This window comes from Protopterus annectens, chromosome 9.part0, assembly GCF_019279795.1.
Source record: "Protopterus annectens isolate FY-2018-M chromosome 9.part0, PAN1.0, whole genome shotgun sequence".
NCBI classification, from domain to species: Eukaryota; Metazoa; Chordata; order Ceratodontiformes; family Protopteridae; genus Protopterus; species Protopterus annectens.
Genome location: NC_056743.1, coordinates 1,615,368,958 through 1,615,387,002, shown reverse-complemented (window position 1 = coordinate 1,615,387,002; position 18,045 = coordinate 1,615,368,958). Strand labels below are relative to the sequence as shown.

Here is an 18,045-nt window from a genome sequence, read left to right as displayed (position 1 = left end):
TTCACTGTGGTCTTTTTTATCTGGGGTGGAGGCGGGATGTGGACTTCCAGTGAGATTAGTTTATGATCTGATATCACCAATGAGGGGTATACTTCTGGTGTTGAACATTGTGACCCCATGTTCGTGATGATGAGATCTAGTATGTTTTCTCCTCTTGTGGGGGTGGTGACTAGTTGTTCCATGGCATTTGAGTTTATGAACTCTAGGAACCTTTGGGCTAGAGTGTTGGGGCTTGAGTAGTGATCCCAGTCTATATTTGGATAGTTGAAATCACCTAGTATGATGGTGTTTAGAGATACATTTATCCCCTCCAGTGTTTTCAGGAAAGCTGCGTGAGGTTCCTGAGTTTGAGAGGGTGGCCTGTAACATGCTACAAATTGCAGAGCAGTCTTGCCGATGGTTAATTGCACCTGGATGGTCTCCGATGCATTGTGCGTTGCCACCAACCTTGAGGTGAGGGTGTCCTTGATGAATATGGACACCCCCCCTCCTTTCTTGGTGTTGTCCGGATTTTGGGGCCGGAACGCATGATATGAGGTAAAACCTGATAGTGCCGGGGTGCTCTCAGGAGCCTTGAACCAGGTTTCAGTCACAGCACAGACATCGATGTTCTGCATATTGAGAAGGGCTTCGAGTGCGTGCATCTTGAGGTTGAGACTTCTGGCATTGAGCAGCATTACCCTTAGTTTTTTTCCTTTTTTGTGTTCTAGGGTGGTAGGTTTAGAATTTGAGCCTTGCCTAAAAAAGGCACTATGGGGGTGGCAAGAGCCTTTGCCAATATCCAGAAGCCCAGGGGTGACAGGTGCAAGCCGTCCCTTGCGAAGCAGCATGGCTTGTCCAGCATGTCATCCCAGGGAGACAGACATTGGATCCCCTTTGAATGACACCAGAGTTTAAGCCAATTATTAAAGCTGATCATCTTGTCTCTGTATTGTGGCATCATTCTTGGTGAAGGTAGGATACTGCTCAAGGTCAGGGTCATACCTGCCTGGGCTACATAATCAGAGATCTCCTCTATGTCTCTTTTTATGTAGTCCAGGGAGGTACGTCTCAGGTCATTCACACCAGCATGGACAATGACTTAGTCATACTTGTACCTGCTGTTGAGTGACCTGAGTGCTTGCGTTATGTGGCGGATTGTAGCACCCGACAGACAGCTTACTGTGACCTTCTCCTTACTCAATCTGGTGAGCGGGACGTCAGTGTGTCTGACTATGGAGTCACCTATGACGAGTGTGTCTGGCATTGTGTTTGGCCTTAAGGGCTGTGACTGTATGGCACACTGACTTTGTGGTCTATGTGTTGCATGTGTTGTGTCCTGTGGTGGCAGTTGTTTGGGTGTCTGCTTTGGTGGACTCTGCTGTTTTGGTAGATTTTTGATCAGAGCCTCCGAGTATGTCTTTGTGTGTTTATGTGTATGATTTGAAGTTGTGATAGTGCTATGTGAGACTGGGTTTGTGGTGTGTGTGGTTACCTTCTCCTCCTGTCTGATCTTGCCAGTCCTATGTTGAGAGAGCTCAGCCTCCAGTTTGGCTATATAGTTGCATCTCTCACATGTATTTGTGTTTTGTGGGAGAAGGAGAGGGTTGTCTGTGTACATGAGGCAGTTGTAACATTGCCTCAATATTCCCAGATTCACCAGCTAAGCAGGAGAGGACACTAGCAACTGATCCCTCAACATGCTAGAAGGAATAGACAAAAACTTTATGTAGATGAGTTTGAAAGGACTTTGGGGGATGTGGGTGATAGAAAAAAGGGTTTTAGGCTGGTGGGGTACTATGTATAATAAAAAGTGCTATATCAGAGTAAAAAGTACTTTAGGAGCAAGTGCTAGGCTTTACAGATAGAGAATAGTCTACTTAGGAATCAAGTAGAGCTGAACTTTTTAGATAGAGAATAGGCTGGTTAGAATAGCAGTACAGTTCAAGAAGAGTTGTTCTAAGGGAAAAAATGAAGAGTGGACTTTAGTTGTGCTAGTGGGGAGTCTTATTGGGGACCTGGAGAGCAAGGGAGCGACCAGCCCCAGACTGACTGTGATCTCTGTGTGCTCTTAAGGGAAATTGCACTTTACTGTGTTTATTTGTTATCCTTTCCTCCTATATCAGATGCCCCTCATTAGTGTTAGTGTTGTGGATTGAGGATCCTTGATTGCTGGGCCAGGGCATGGGCATCACAATGGGATAGATTATAATGATGTATAATGTTTGCAACTACAGTTGTTTCAGTGGTGTCTGTGATGTATACTGTTTGCAACTCAAGTGGTGTCATGTTGTTTGTTATTCATTTGTATAAATGTAAGACTGCCTATGTCATATGCGAAAATTTAATAAAGATGTTTGTTGGAATTAGTTGCTGGTTTATATAAGGATGTCTCCTAACATTGGCTGTTTTAACTCAAGTGTGATCTTAGGATGGGAGATGCTGTTTATAATGTTTTATTTGATTACATGGTGTTTCTTGAGGGATATTGGGCAAGAACACTGTATTACAAACTTATGAGAAACTTAAATGTATGACTGCTAACTATGAAAAAACATACCATACTAAGTGCTCAACAAAAATATCTGTTTGTGGCCAAGATAAAAGATGGGAAAAAAACTGAATGCTGCAAAAGCACCTTGGTATATACCTGCATGAATAAGCGAGTATACTTGGAGCTCAACAAATCAAATTTATGCAGGCATAAAAGAATTACATTACTTATGTGCCAGTTCCATACTGCAGCAGGTAGGACCCAACAGAATCAGGTTTAATTAGTGGTGCATAATCCATGGAAGTCATACAGGTTTAATGACAGAGAGACATTTTTGCCTGCTCCCTTACTGCAATGGGATGGGTTCTACAAGTCTTCAGTGGCAGACCATGGACTGTAGTCTTGTAGCACATATTGCACATGATGTTTGCACAATGGGTGTTGGACAGTGGGTATTGGGTAGCAAAAAAAGCCCTCTACAGCCATCAGAATGATGTCATATTAGGTCGCATTGGCATCTTCTCTGCCCTTTTCCCAGGCTCTTACAAAAATTGTATTCCTCACCTGCAGGATACTTGTTCATGAGAGGTAAGGCAAACAGGTGCCATAAATGTGCAGAAGATGACAAAGGGCTCTGAGATACAACTGATGGGCGAAAGCTAAAATGAGAACCAAAAAAATTATTGTATATCCATCATGTATATCCATCATATTGTGGTTTTCTAGCTACATATGTATGAAACTCTTTCAGAAGAACATTTCAGGAGATGCTAATATATGACGTCTTGTTTGCTTGGAAACTTTCAGCATATGCAGTGGTACAGTGCAGATTATGATTTATAAGATGCACTACTAATCATTAGTCAGATTAGATTATGCAGTTAGTTATGTTATACAATTTCTAACTCTGAGTGAAGACAAGGACAGATGTGGTGACTTATGTAATAATGCACTGAGTCTCGATTTTAGAAATAAAGCATTTTAAACTTATTTAAAGTATGTTATAGGGATATTCTTCAGTGACTTTTACTCACAAGTCATAACTTTTCTCTGCTACAGACAAAAGAAAAGTTGTGATCTTGTAAAAACAAAAACAAAATAATTATCAACAGCAATTTCAGATGTTTCTTCTCTGTACAAGAAAGCAATCATGAGCAGTGAGTCAGAACATTTGTGGTATATTACATAAACAATTACTTGCTATTGTTCCATTGTCCACCATCAGTGAGTCTGCCTACACAAAAGTAGCAGTACAGTCTTATCTTCTCTTGCATCTATTTATGGCACATGGCAGTAACTTGTAACACCACTACCACATTTTGTATATCCACTGTCTATAGCAAATTTATCTCAGTTCAAGCTATCAGGCATCATATATATAGAAGCCATAAGGTGTGTATGCCACAAAAGGAGATACTGCCAGCCCAGCTGTCTGGAATTTTGTAAATGGTTGTGTGTCATTTGTGAATATCAACATGATTCATATGCCTGTGTTACAAATGTATTAGAACTGTATGTCATATAAGATGGTTTGATATAAGATAAGACGTGTGCTGAGGATATATTTTGTAAAGTACTGAGCTAAAATGTAACCAAAGCATGCCCTGTTGGAAGAGAACAGAAATGTACCTGCACTACTGTAACTGTTTAGATGTATATATTTTAACAATGGAAACTGAAACACCAGAGGTTAACTTCAGAAAAATAGCTGAAAATTAAATTACTTTATGGCCATATAAACTTTCAGTGTCAGTGCAGTAACAGACACAATGTCTAAAACTAGAAGTTTTTTTTGTATTGCCTTGGAAGTGTTCATTGTTTTATGACTTGCAGGATTTGCCTTAGATCTACAAAAAGCCCTTCTTCATGTATTTTTACAGGTAGATACTAAATGCTACCAGCTGCATCAATGGATGTTTTTCACCTGGGAAAGAGACAGATGAAAAAAAGTGATGTCATTCTGCAAGCTATCCTAGAAGTAATATTTGAGATATTAATTTAAGAACTCCCTGAGAGAGACTGAGTATTTTGTATTTTCTTTGAACTGACATCAGCTGGAAGACCCATTCACCATATCTGCATTCCTTGCTCTGAAAGTAAGTTAACTAGGGTACAGTAATTCTCTAGTTATAGTCAGGAATATAGCAAAGCTTAATTTAGATGTTTTTATTTATTTATTTGAGACTGTCCTGCAATGCTGTTTTAAATATTTCCTGTGATTTTGAACTCTGCTATTACTGTGATTATATACAGAGTATTTTCTTGCTCTTTTATTTATTATTAAATATATTTAAACCTTTCATTGTGGTTGATATTTGTGAGAGACATTTAAGTCCTGAGAGTACTTGCAGATATATATATTTGATGACACTGTATGGGCCACTCCTAATAGCCTTGCTCTTGGTCAAACTACCATTTGTATTAACAGTAAGTCTGGACACCCTTTGTTAAGGGCCTTAAAGTAGCTGATAAAGAGTTGGCTGGTGGCAGTGATAACTACCATGTAGCCTAGGCAGAAGGGGGCACAGCTAATAAGGTGTGAATGTGTGTGTGTATAAATCAAACCTCAAAGGGTGTGTGTGTGTCAGCTACTTGGGCACGGACACAGAGAATTGGTTAGATAGAGAGGGTGCTGGAGGTCTTGGCTTGGCCACTCAGCTGAGATCTCAACTCTAAAGCTGTGTCAGTGGGGAGTCTTACCGGGAATCTGGACAGAGAGGGAGAAATCAGCCCCAGACTGACTGTGGTCTCTGTGCGCTCTTAAGGGAAATTGCACTTGATGCAGAAGGCTGCATCTGGAAATACTGTGTGTGTAACTTGTCATCCTCCAAATGTAAGTCCCCCACTGGTGCTAGTGGTGAGGATTGATTACTGTTGCTAGTGGTGAGGAATCACAATGTATATCAGTATACTTACTGTAACATAACAGTTATTTAACATCATTTATTTACACTATTTGGCAATATTTTGCACACACTACAAACTAGTTGGCATATATGAAAAATAAACATTACCTCACTTGGTTTTGATGCAATAACAGGTTTGTTTGTCACCTTAGTGGCTATTTTTCTTAACTTCTCTTGCCAATATTTACAATATTTTCTGAGTCTCTCTCTTCAGAGAATCACCCAACTTGCAAAACAGGAAGCTGAATAACAGGTATGAATGGCCATATTCCAGTCTTATATTTAACAGTCTGTCAGCAAACATCAGATTATGTGTTTTTTTATTACCATACACCAGCTCAAAAAAGTAAGAAAATTTAATAAAATGATACCAATATGATAACTGTTTGACAAGTAAATTTGCATGTTTTAAGCAATGTTCTTTGTGCAGTGCTCCCTGTGGTACTCCAGCATTTAATGAACTTTGAATAAATAGGATTATGTTCACGGATGAAAAGAACCTGATGATCCCCTTATAAAATTACATCAACTGCAGCTTTTCTTGTTACTTAAAGTAGATAAATTTAAGTATATATAAATGTAATTCATAAAAAGAAAAACTTCAAAATATCATTTCTGTGTCTAGCTGTTTGGTGTAGTGACATTTTAGTTTTTTAACTCATGGAGACCAGAAATGTGAGGTACAGGCCTGTTTGACTTTAATAATGCAGCTTTTAAAATAAGATGGAATTCTGACTCCCATTCTGCAGTAGGTACTATACACAGCAGTCTTCTCTTACTGCTTCAGAGACTGGTGAGCTTCAGACTGACAAAAATTCAGATTATAACAGAATACATTGAAACAGGAAATGTGTCAAAAACAATTTCATACTGAATACCCAACAATGCTCATACTACATACTCTGTATCAAATTTGTAAAGGAATTTGCAATTTTGCCTTTGCTTTCAAAAGGTGTGAACTTTGAACTTCTGCATTCTATGAATATCGAGCTGTATATGAATACTGCAGGGAAAGTAATTTTCCATATACGATCAGCGACATAAAACCTATCAAAGAGATCCCACTACCCTGCACTAACATAAAACAGTTGTACTAGTATAGAGCATGGGAATGTACAGAAACGAACACCTTTAAAATATCACAGCTGCACACAGCGACTTTGTAGCAAGCTTTGTATTCATGAAGCAAAAACATCATTCTGTTTTGTTTCCCCTCTATGTATTGATTTATTGTTAACTGTGACAAAAATGGCTCTTTTTGAAATCACTTTGATTTATGTACTTTTTGAAAAAGGCAAGTTCTATAATTTGGGATTGTTCTTTACTTTGCTTATCACATAATCAACAGCAATAGTACATTCCAGGTATGACATCTCTAACAGATGTTGTTAGACATATTTCACTTGCATGCAAAATCAGTACCATAATCACTTACACAAAAAGCGCTACATTTGCTAAATGTTAATTCTACTCTGTAAGCCCTTTGGCATTTTCTTTATAATATTAAAGGAAGCTCATTAAGAAATAATTGTAATCCAAAAGTGTATCTCTCATTTTTTTTTAAAATGTGCCTGTGATATGAACTGAAGACTGAAAGGTACAATGCATCAAAACTAAAATGCAGCTATCTAAAGAGGGTTCTGAACCTTAGACTATCCACAAGATGATCCTGACATCTGCAGGTGATCACTTAATGTTGGATTAAACAATGCAGGACCAACACTATGTTTAATGCCTTCGAGAACATCACCACACAAACACTGTCTACATAAATAACACATCAGTTCTCCAGTCTCAAACTGAATTATTATTGTGATTTGTGAGACTGTATAAGGCACTTGTTTGACTACCAATGACATAATACATAGATATTAAAACTAGACATTCTTGGTGTCACTCTAAATATTTTCATTAATTGTTCAATTGTAAGAAATTATGACATTTCAAAAATGTAGAATCTGTAAATTAGCTTTCTACTAAGGCTTCAAGCAATCATTAGGTGTCTAACATAAAAAAAACTGCTCCTAGCACATTGCACTAGATTGATGAAACATGCTCCTTGACTTGCTGTATCACTGCAGCTGTTGGTTTGGGCTGCAGAAATAGGTGAATGCCATTCTTGGCTCTTAAGATGAGCTCAGGGATTCTTTCGACTGGTACACTCTCATCAACTGTTAACCAATAGCGCTGAAGTATCAGTGCCACGGTCACTTTCATTTCATTCATGGCAAAGTTCTGACCAATGCAGTTCCTGGAGAAACAAAAGATAAAAAACATAACTTGGATGGACAGAATATACTTCTATTAACAGCAATAAAGAACAAAAAAAGTCATTCCAAAAAATACTTTTTTTTCCATTGTTAGTGTATATATTTTGTTTGTTTTATGGGATTTGATTGTATTATATTCCAAAACAGACATCAGTGAAATGAAAATAATACGTTTTTCATTGAAACAGCCTATTTATAATAAAATAACATATAAAAAATACTTTTCCATAAGCAGTACTCTTCCAAAAGATGCAAAAGTAGAATGAGTGCAGGAGGGGCAGACTCTTGAACTGATGAGTAAGGGTGGTTTTGCCAGAGAAAACATTTGTTTGTGCATATGTGAATCAGTATTACCACTGGGTAGTAAGATATGTGTTCATCTGGTCATGCCAAAATGTGGTTTGTTTAGTTCTGCTTTGGTTAGACATGGGGAAATTATAGAGGACTGATTGTGTTACTCCTATATGGCCCAGATTTTGTTCTAGCATTTATTCTGTACTCTTTACCAGGCTGACAATGCAAACAAAATAATTTGCTAAGAATTAAGCAGGAAAGTTTCAAAGTAAAAGCTAGCACAATGCATCCTTTTGCAAGGTAACATTAACTTACCTCCTCGGCAGCTAAATGTCCAACAGAATAACACACAACATTGCAATGATACAAAGCATAGGATATCAGTAATTATTGCTTATGATATGTTAACTGGTACCTTTAACCATACTAGCAGCAGGTTTGTATTGCTTGCTGCAAATACAAAAGCCAGTGCATTGATTTTCCAAGGAATTCTGAGCAGAGTTTAGCAGTGCTCCCCTTGGGTATGCCAGCTGAATAAAATATAAAGCCTGCTGCTCAGGCATGCTGACTTTAGTGTGTTCATGATGGCAGATAACAGAAGAAAATTGAACTCGACATAAAAATGAAGTTTCCATCAAATAATGGAAGATTACTTTGATGGTGTAGTTAAAGAAAGAAATGCTGAGTTCTATTTGCAATGCAGTTTTATTGCTGGCCCCAATTTTGAACAAAATTTAGTGACAGCAATAAAAAACAGAAGAAAAGAAAAACAATGCTTGTTGGTCATTGTGAAGCTGCTGCAGTGAAAGCCCTGCAATGAATGAAGTGAGACTAAATCAATTAATTATGTGAGCAGAATCAATCCTTTAAAGCCTAACTGCCCTTTTGGGTCATTGTAAGCCTAGCCAATTACGCCATGTGAGAATCAAACCCTGCAGCTTGTGCCTATAAGGTAACTGCCTTAACCATTATGCCAACCTCCCACTCTGTTATGCCAATCTCCCCCCATTTTTTTTTTTTTTTGTACATTTTTTTTAGAAATAAATATGTAACAAATAAGCAACATTGACTCTGTTATCAGGGTGCAACAGACAATGGGTGGAATTTAAAACTAGGATACTTTATCACTATAGCTTTCCTTTACCCTGGCAATACTGAGCAATATCTTCAGAAGCATAAATAACACACAAATTAGTCCTTAATACAAAAAAAACACACAACTTATGCTGTACCAAATTGCCAAGTTCAGAGTCAAGCTGCAAACAAGAAATCAAGGGGAAAAAAAGATTAGCAAAATTAAATGATGACCACTCAGTGAAGGTCAGTGTCTTTACAGCAGGAACAAAGTTCAGTAGAATAAATAAAAACTTCCCAGACATGGCTGCAGAGAATTCACTCTCAGAATCCAAAAAGCTTTTATTGTTTAAAACAGGGAAGCACTTTCACAAAAAGTATTCTGCATCTTCAGACCAACCAGGACATTTAAAAACAAGACACAGCCAATCATAACATCTAATTAATTAAGCAATAAAATTGATGTAACGAGATGACAGCCTGCCTAAAAAAGAAACCACTTAAAAATCTATTAAGACTGCATATTATAGATCACTAGAAAGACATCTCTGTAAAACTGCTTTCACATCATTTATCATTAACTAAATACACATTATAAAAATAATTAAATTCTAAGCCACTGATAAAATGAAATTGCATACATTATAAAGTGCTTTCTTTGGACGTCACTGATCATCAGATGTAAACAATGTACACTCAGATTATGAAGTCAACAAAGAAACAGTAATTTATCATTACATACACAGTGCAAAAACAAAAACTTCCAAGAACAGATTTCCTGGTTATGGAATCAGTAATTAACTTGAAAAACTATTGTAATAAGAACACATCCATAATAAAGTGCATTACCACACATTAAACATCCGTGGTGGTAAGGCGGTAGCGTTGCTACCTCACAGCAAGAGGTTCTCCCTTTCGATTCTCAGCTTGTAATGTGTGGATGACTTCTGAACTTGAAGCATATAGTTTTACACATTTACTCTACACTCAAACAAGTTTAAACTACATGAGGTTTAAACTCAGTGAATCTGACATAACTATGAGTCATTGCTAACTCTATTGTTGCACATCTTCATTGTAAAGAATTTGCATTATGGTGAGTTTCATCGCAGTGTATTGCATCATGCAAACCGGTGGTAGACTTTTCAGGTTTTTTCTCCCTTTTTTCTTTTTTCTTCTGCAGTTGGGGGTGTATGTACATAAGTGTGTGTACATATAATTTCAGAGCTTGCCCCACACACAATTGGTGGTGCGGGGGGGGGGCTTCTCAAAAGATTTTTCCTGTTTTTATACTTTGTTTCTGACTCACCATTTTCAAAATTATATTTTCAGCAAAAGGTAAACTGAAAAAAGTATCATTGATTGTTTGTAGGTAAACCCAGTGACTCCATTTCCTCAATACTGAACTCAACGGCCAGATTTATCTTTCTCTCTTTTTTGTTTATTTTTTTCCAAATACTTTATAGACAGAACAACCAGAAAAATAAACAGCAGCACAACTTTAAATCACTTTTCCTTTCTAAAAATCACTATCTGTGTAATTTTGATTTATATATCAACACAGCTTAATCATACCTGGGCTTTTCTCTCTTCTCTGTAGTTTTACAGCCATGGAGTAATTTTAAAGGGGAATTGTCCTCTGCAAAAACTATTTTTAGATGTTTTGTCAGCTTCAAGCTTTTTAAAACACTTTTATTGAACTATCCCTTGTGACATAGGCAAATTTACATTTATATAAAAGTAATCAAACTGTATTAACAAGTTCGCATTTACAAACATTATACTTCACATATATTGCTATATATCATGTAACCTAAGCAAAGTTACGTAAATTATTCAATTCCTGCCCTTTTTTTTTTAACAAGAAACATCTTTATTAAACCCTCACTTATGACACAGGCAATCATACATATTCATAAATGAAAACAAACCACACCGACACACTCCTAATTGTAAGCATTTCACATCACAAACCATACTGACACACTCCCAGTTGCAAACATTATACACCACTTATAATCTACCCAATCATTTTCAGTAAAACATTACATACCTCATTTAAGTCCTGCCTTCTCTTAAACCTCATTCCTCCCTCGTATGTATTGTTCCCATAATTCCCATTTTTCTTGTGTAGTTTGCTCCAACTCTTTTCTAAAGATCTCAATTCCAGTTGCTTTATCTCTGTTACTATATTCACTACGTCTAGTGTAGTTGGTTTTGATTTTGATTTGCATTTTCTAGTAATTGCTTTTTGGCAGCCACCGTTATTAGACACAGCAAGGCCATACCATGCCTATGCAATTCCGATTATGTATCATAGCTCAGAAAAATCATCTCCCTTGTCAGACCAATCTGCCCACCCTGCATCTCTGATAGTGCATCCTACAGGGAATACTTAAAGTCCTCCAACTCACCACACTCCCAGAAAATAAGTTTTCAATGACTTCGTTCTTCCCTGTCACACCTTCCAACATTTGCTGTCTATCTGAAGAAAAATTCTCTGGAGTCTACTTAGGATATAAAAATATGTATGTAAACATTTCCAAGCAAAAATCCTAAATCTTCTAGATTTTGCTACATATTTGGGAGACATACATATATCCTACCATTGTTTCTTTGTGAATTGCTTATCCAGTCTCTCTTCCCAATCCTTTCTATCCTCCTCTGATTGATTCTTATAGTTAACATGCAATATTGTATATGCTCTACTAAATATTATTTTTTTAATGGGCACTTCAGTACTGGTCTTTTGTTTAGGACCCCGCTATTTCTTTCTCTTTGCCTATACTCTGGTATCAATCCTTGATAGGGAAAGAAATCTCTAACCTACAGTCCAGATAAATTCTTGGCATCTTGCCATTCCGTCATCTTTCCCTCTCTAGTTATTTGCTCCCAATACCTTGGTTTATTTGCCAGTTTTCTCCAATAAATTCCAGCCTCCTCTTGCCTATTGTCTATACATGTAATTACAGTCATCCCTATCGGCAGAATCTCCTTTCTCCATTCCCATGTTGGCTTAGTTCTTAGGATACTTTCTGCTACTTTATAGATATAATATTCTGTATGATTACTGTTATTCTCCTTAAAGGCCTGCATCCAAAATCTTAGTCTCTCCTTATTTCTTGAGCTTCCCCCCTCCTGTTTCATCACCATCCCTTTCCACTCTGAATTACAGTTTTCTGCTTGTGCTATGTATTGGTTCCCTAACTGTGTAGCTCTCAAATACCCCTTCAAATCAGATAATCCCAATCTGCCCAGTTCTACTGGAAGAATCAGCTTATGCCACTTGACTCTTGCTGTCCTCCACTCCCAGATAAAGTCATTCAGCTCTTTATTAATTGCTATCCGCAACTTCTCCTCCAGTTAATAAAAATATGCCTGACCTGTGTATAACACTAATGGAACTAAAAACATTTTAACTGCTTGTATCTCACTATCCATATACATATAACAAAGCTTCCATTTTCTCAGTTTTTGTATTATCTTTTGTTTAGTTTCTTCCTACATATCCTTAGCTGTCACACCAGAATCATTTTTAATCCATACTCATTTTATTATGTCCCCATAAAAATGGATATTGCTGAACCAATTCATATGTGGGTACATAATTTACTGCTATTGTCTTTGATTTAGCTTCATTAATTTTGCATCAAAAAAGATTTGAAACTATCTCAAAATGTTCCGCAACACTGTAATGTCGCTTTCTGGTTTTGGCAGGTATAAAGTAATATCTGCAAATAGATGCAGCTCTTCTTGACTACCATACCAATTATATCATTGAATTTCTGAGTCCCTTACTTTCTTTGCCAATGATTCTAAACGTAATGCAAATAAAAAAAGTGAAAGAAGACACCCCTGTCTGGTTCCTCTGCTCAAGCACAAATTATCAGAGAGGACCCCACCTCTGATCCTTCATATATCTTCCTAATCAACCTTATAATAATTTTAGGAAATGCAAATGCATCCATAGCCCTGCTCATATAGTTCCAGCTAACTCTGTTAAATGCTTTGTCTGCATCAAGACCCACCAACAACAATGGTATTTTCTTAAATTCTGGGTGATCAATGTTCTGTTAATGTTGTCAGATGTTTGTCCCCCCTCCACAAAACCACATTGATCCATATCCATCAATTTTGACATTATGTTTGCCATTCTTTTAGCCATTATAGATATAAACACTTTATAATCATGGTTTAGTATTGAAATGGGCCTGATGGATCTTTACCCACTTTAGGTATTACAACTACCACTGCTTTCTTCCAGGAAGTTGGTACTTCTCTTCATCTGAAAAGACTATTTAACAAAACCCTCCAGAACATTATCAGTTTTTTCCCCTCCTAGCTTCCAAACTTCCACAGGAATACCATCCATTCCTGGGGGCTTTCCTGTAGATTGGTTATACATCACAATTTTTATCTCATCTCTTCCTATCTCAACTGTTAGAAATTGAGCCATTATCTACCTTGAACCTTGGCATATTTAATTCTTCCATAAACATTTCCATTTGTATCTTTTCTTGATTTCCATATTTATCTGCTTTATACAGACTTTCATAGAATTTCCAAAATATTTCTAATACCTCTACAGGATCTCGTTACCTTCCTTGTTATAGGCTCCCTAAGCTTGGTGACAGCCCTTACTACTTTCTGTTGCCTGAGTCATTGTGCTAAAGGTTTTTGTGCTCTAGTGTTATTATCAAAAAACAGTTGCTTATATGCAATCTTTTTAAACTTGTGCATATTATCAAGGTAATCCCTTATTGTCTGCTTAGCATTCTGCATTTGATCCTTTTGTTGTTCTGTGAGGTTCTCCCTATTCTGCAATGCTTTAACACTTGTCAGTCCGTCTAAATGATTCTTTTTACTTCTAAACCATAGCTCCCTTTCTTTTATTTCTACCATATTTTTAAACTCCACCTTAATTTTATCCTACTCCTTAGCTACATTTTGAGAAGTAATTTCCATTCTCTCAAATAGCGTCTGAATAATTTCTACTACCCATTCCTTAAAGTCTTCTCTTTTCAATGGACAAGTGGGAAAGCACCAGTGTCTCATTCTTATTTCATTACACTGTGTTTTTATTTTAGTTATTATTGGCACATGATCTGAAACAGTTATCGGGTGAGTATCAAGACCTTCAATTAAATGCAGATGTTCCTGTGAAATGTAAATTCTGTCTAGCCTAGCCCAGTTTTTATATCTTGGGGAATACTGTGTAAATTCACTCCAAACTCAAGTTACTGAATTCACATCTTCCATGCCAAATATTTTTATAAAGTTCTTCAAAAATCTATCCTTTTTTGTTATACTTTCTCTTTTGGGCCCCCCAGACACATCTTCACTGCTGCAAATCAGATTCCAGTTCCCACTACAGGTAATATTCCTTGTGAAAACTGATTATTTCTCGTAGAATTTTCTTAAGCTCCATTACAGCAGGTTTAGGGTGAATATAAATGCATGCCAGTGTAATCCTCCTTCCTTGCCAGTAGCCCTTTAGCACTACAAATGTGCCATTATTATGTTTTATCCTCTTCTATCACTATTGGAGCTCCTCTTGCAATTAATGTAAGTACTCCTATTTTCCTTTGTCCCAGATATTCCGCTGAATAACCATCCTGAAAACCTTTCATTATCAAATTAACATGTTCAGTTATTTCCAAGTGTGTCTCCTGCAACATAACTATTTGCAATCTACATTTTTTAATATAGTTCACGATTCTTTTTTTTGTGTATTTATCTGTGAGAAAATTGACATTTTAAGGCATTGCAGAAAGCATCATTGTATCAAAAAGTTGTTATTCCCACCTTTATGTATAACACCTTTTTTGTTAAATGTCTAGTTCCAGCTTTTGTGTTACATGCATACACTGTTTGGCAAGTTGAACTTTTATATTATTGTTTCTTGTCATATCCATTTGAGCCTATGTCACATGTTACAAAACTTTTTGTTTAACTGAAAGCCCTCAAAATCCCCTAAAACCTATTAATTTAATACTAACACACAAAACTATGTACATCTTCAAATACTGAAGTTTTACCCTCCTAATAGGAACTGTCCCAAACTGACAACCTTGAGTTAACCTAAAAGTAAGGTTATCCACGCTAAGATGCATGGTGAAGTCTGTGCTTCTACAAAGTTCCAACTGCTTTATCTTTATAGCTCTCCCAGCTGAGAAAACCCCTAAAAGCTTTCAGAGAACATTATCTCCTAGCCAGTTCGTCTTTTCTTTTTTTTCCCAGCCAGTCTCTCTCCACCAGACTGTAACCAATTACCATATTGTCGCCATGGAGACATGAGAAGCAGTCAGTCAATTTCTCTTTATCAGATTGTTTCCATGGAGACATGAGGAACAGATACAGAATTGCTATTAAGCATATATTCATTTACTAGAAAAAAGCCTCATAATATTCAGTATTCATTTTCATTTACTTGCGTCCTCTTAAAATCTGTGACTAAATCAGTCTAAGGTCCTTAATCCAGTCATTTCCCCATGTAAGAATGAGAAAAAGCACATTGTTTCTTTTGTCATGCTCTTTTAACCAAGCTTTTTTTTTACATTGCAGTGCCTACATTTCTTAAAACTGAACAAGAAGATAGAAAGGGAAAAAAAGAACAGCAGATGCTATTTACAACCCCCGTTATACTTAAAGTTAACTGAGAAAACTTTACTTTATAGCATGCAAAGAAAACCATACACCACAAAAATAGTACTATTAAGAAAAAATGTTTTCTTTACTCACAGTTAACTTTCGGCCCTCTCTTTCCCTCCCAAAAGCATTTTTCCTAACATTAATGACATGAAGCAGGGCATATACTTTAGAGTCTCCCAAAAGTCCAAGAAATTTTGAAAAAGTCCAATATTTCCAGATTTTCTTTTTCTGTCATATTTCACAAATATAATTACTGCATTCTAATCCCACATTGTTACTGATTTCATTACTGTTCATCTCTATCTCACAAATCCTGTCTCTGCTTCATTTCCAACATACTCCTGATTCTTCTAGTCAATGTGCGCCTTTCCTTCTCTCCAACAATTTCTGTTGAAACAGTAGAAAAGGTTTCACAAGTACAGTCTCTCTGTTGTCTTTATTACCAGATGAACTAGAAGCAGAATTTCCTTCTGTTTCACAGCTCACTTTTTTTGGACAAGCTTTTGTATTTCCTCCTTAGCATGTATTTCATCAAAAATGATTTTGTCTCTCCAGGAAAGAATACCTCGAAGGCAGCTGGGCACAGCAGTTTGACTCACACACCTGCATCTCAACATTCCCTCAATAGTGGAATGAATTTACTCCTCTTCTGCCTGGAGTACAGTGAGCAATCCTGCCCCATAAACACTCTGCTCTTTCCCACTTTTAATGTTTTGTCCTTATTACAGAATTTTGTCAGAATCTATTCCTTCTGCTGGTAGGATTGTATCTTTACTATTAATGGTCTATGTTGTTTTCTCATTGTCAGATTTGGAGCATACACATGATGTGCCCTTTCAACTAACAACTCCTGTAGTGGAATACCAGTCCAGTTGTTTATTTGTGCTTTCATAAAAGTAATGCAGTCTGTTCCTTCCAGCTTCTCTGGTATAACTGAAAATCTCTGGTCTTCCCTATGTGCTTTCTCCTCTAATTCCATTACTTTTTGAAACATCTCTTCCTCAGCAGTCTCATATTCAGCCAGCCTTTTCTTTATTTCAGCCTCTGAGTTTTGCAGCTTTATCATCGCATCTGAATATGTTTAAAGTTTCTTCCATTTTTTCCAGCCTTTTGTTGTTTGTGTTGATATACTCCATCAGTGTTTTATTTTAACCAGGTCTGTATGCAGTTGTCTCATATCTTCCTTATGAGGATGTATTGTCTGGAGTCACATTGCTGAACAGCTGCAGAACTTTCTCCAGTATTTCTTACTCACTTTTTGTAGCTGATTTATTTCCAGGTCCTCTGTACTTCTTTTTCCCTGGCATCTAGGCAGTACACTTACTAGCCAGTTACTAAAATTTACCCATAAACACAAAAGTCTACTGGCCTTCTCGGTTGGGTTTCTGTTTTCGGATGGGAGAGCTACAGTTGAGCTGTTACTCAATGTTGAGCCATCTTGGAAGTTGTCAGCTTCAAGCTTTGACCTTATTGTTGTACCTTGTTAAACCTTCATGTTTTTATACTTGATGAAATGTGTGGGAATACTTTGGGACTCTATTTACCTTCTGTTATTCTGGCATAAACATTGCAAATAGTGCTTTGGGTTAATTTTTGTCATCTGTACCTGGGATGTAGTATTTATTTTTAATTTAGAATGGACAATGAGGTTTATAGCTGGGGTACCATTATATCCTTTACAGCAAGACATTATACAATATAGGCAATGAGATATTACTGGTTATGTAGCTTCTTATATATCTAAATGACTGCTGTGAAAACAATAAAATGTTAATATCTTTTCAATGTGTCCATTAATGGTTCTCCAAAATTAAATACATCCAGTAACATTACTTTAGCATCATTTCAAGTTCAGTATTATGTTCTTGCTTGTTAGTTAGATCTCTGTGCAATCATATTAAGAGCCACAACTGTCAGAGTGCAGTTTGTGTAGGAAAAACATTGTGGTATCAGCTTACACCTGCCTCACTGTAATCTGCTGGAATCTCCATAACCTAGCTCCATATTTTAAAATGCAAAATAAAAAAAAACAAAATCACACAGATACACAACTGGAGTGCAGCCCCGTAATTGTTACAGAGATAAAATGACAAGTCAAAAGTAAAAAAAACAAGTCCAAATAAGAGAGAACACCTTCTAATGAAACTCCAAGTAAAATCTTTAATCAATACAAATGAACAGTATTTAATCAATACAAATGAACGGTAAGCACTTTCACAATTTGCAATTGCTTCTTCAGACCATATTAGTAACAAAATTGCATGACTGGAATGCGGCCTCGTATTTGTTACAGTGATAAAAATGACAAGTCAAAGTAAAAACAAGTCCAAATAAGACTGAACACCTTCCAATAAAACTCCAAGTAAAATCTTTAATC

The 18,045-nt window shown here is 36.7% G+C and overlaps 1 protein-coding gene across 1 annotated transcript in view; it reads right to left on the bottom strand.

Moving 5' to 3' along the window:
* Positions 1 to 6,683: 6,683 nt before the first annotated feature.
* LOC122810728 (cytochrome P450 4F3-like) overlaps positions 6,684 to 18,045 on the bottom strand; it is a 3,229,861-nt gene continuing 3,218,499 nt past the window's right edge. The window contains exon 13 of the mRNA XM_044082292.1: positions 6,684 to 7,630. Within this exon, the coding sequence (XP_043938227.1) occupies positions 7,417 to 7,630 (214 nt within the window). The 3' untranslated portion in view covers positions 6,684 to 7,416. The remainder of the gene's footprint in view (positions 7,631 to 18,045) is intronic.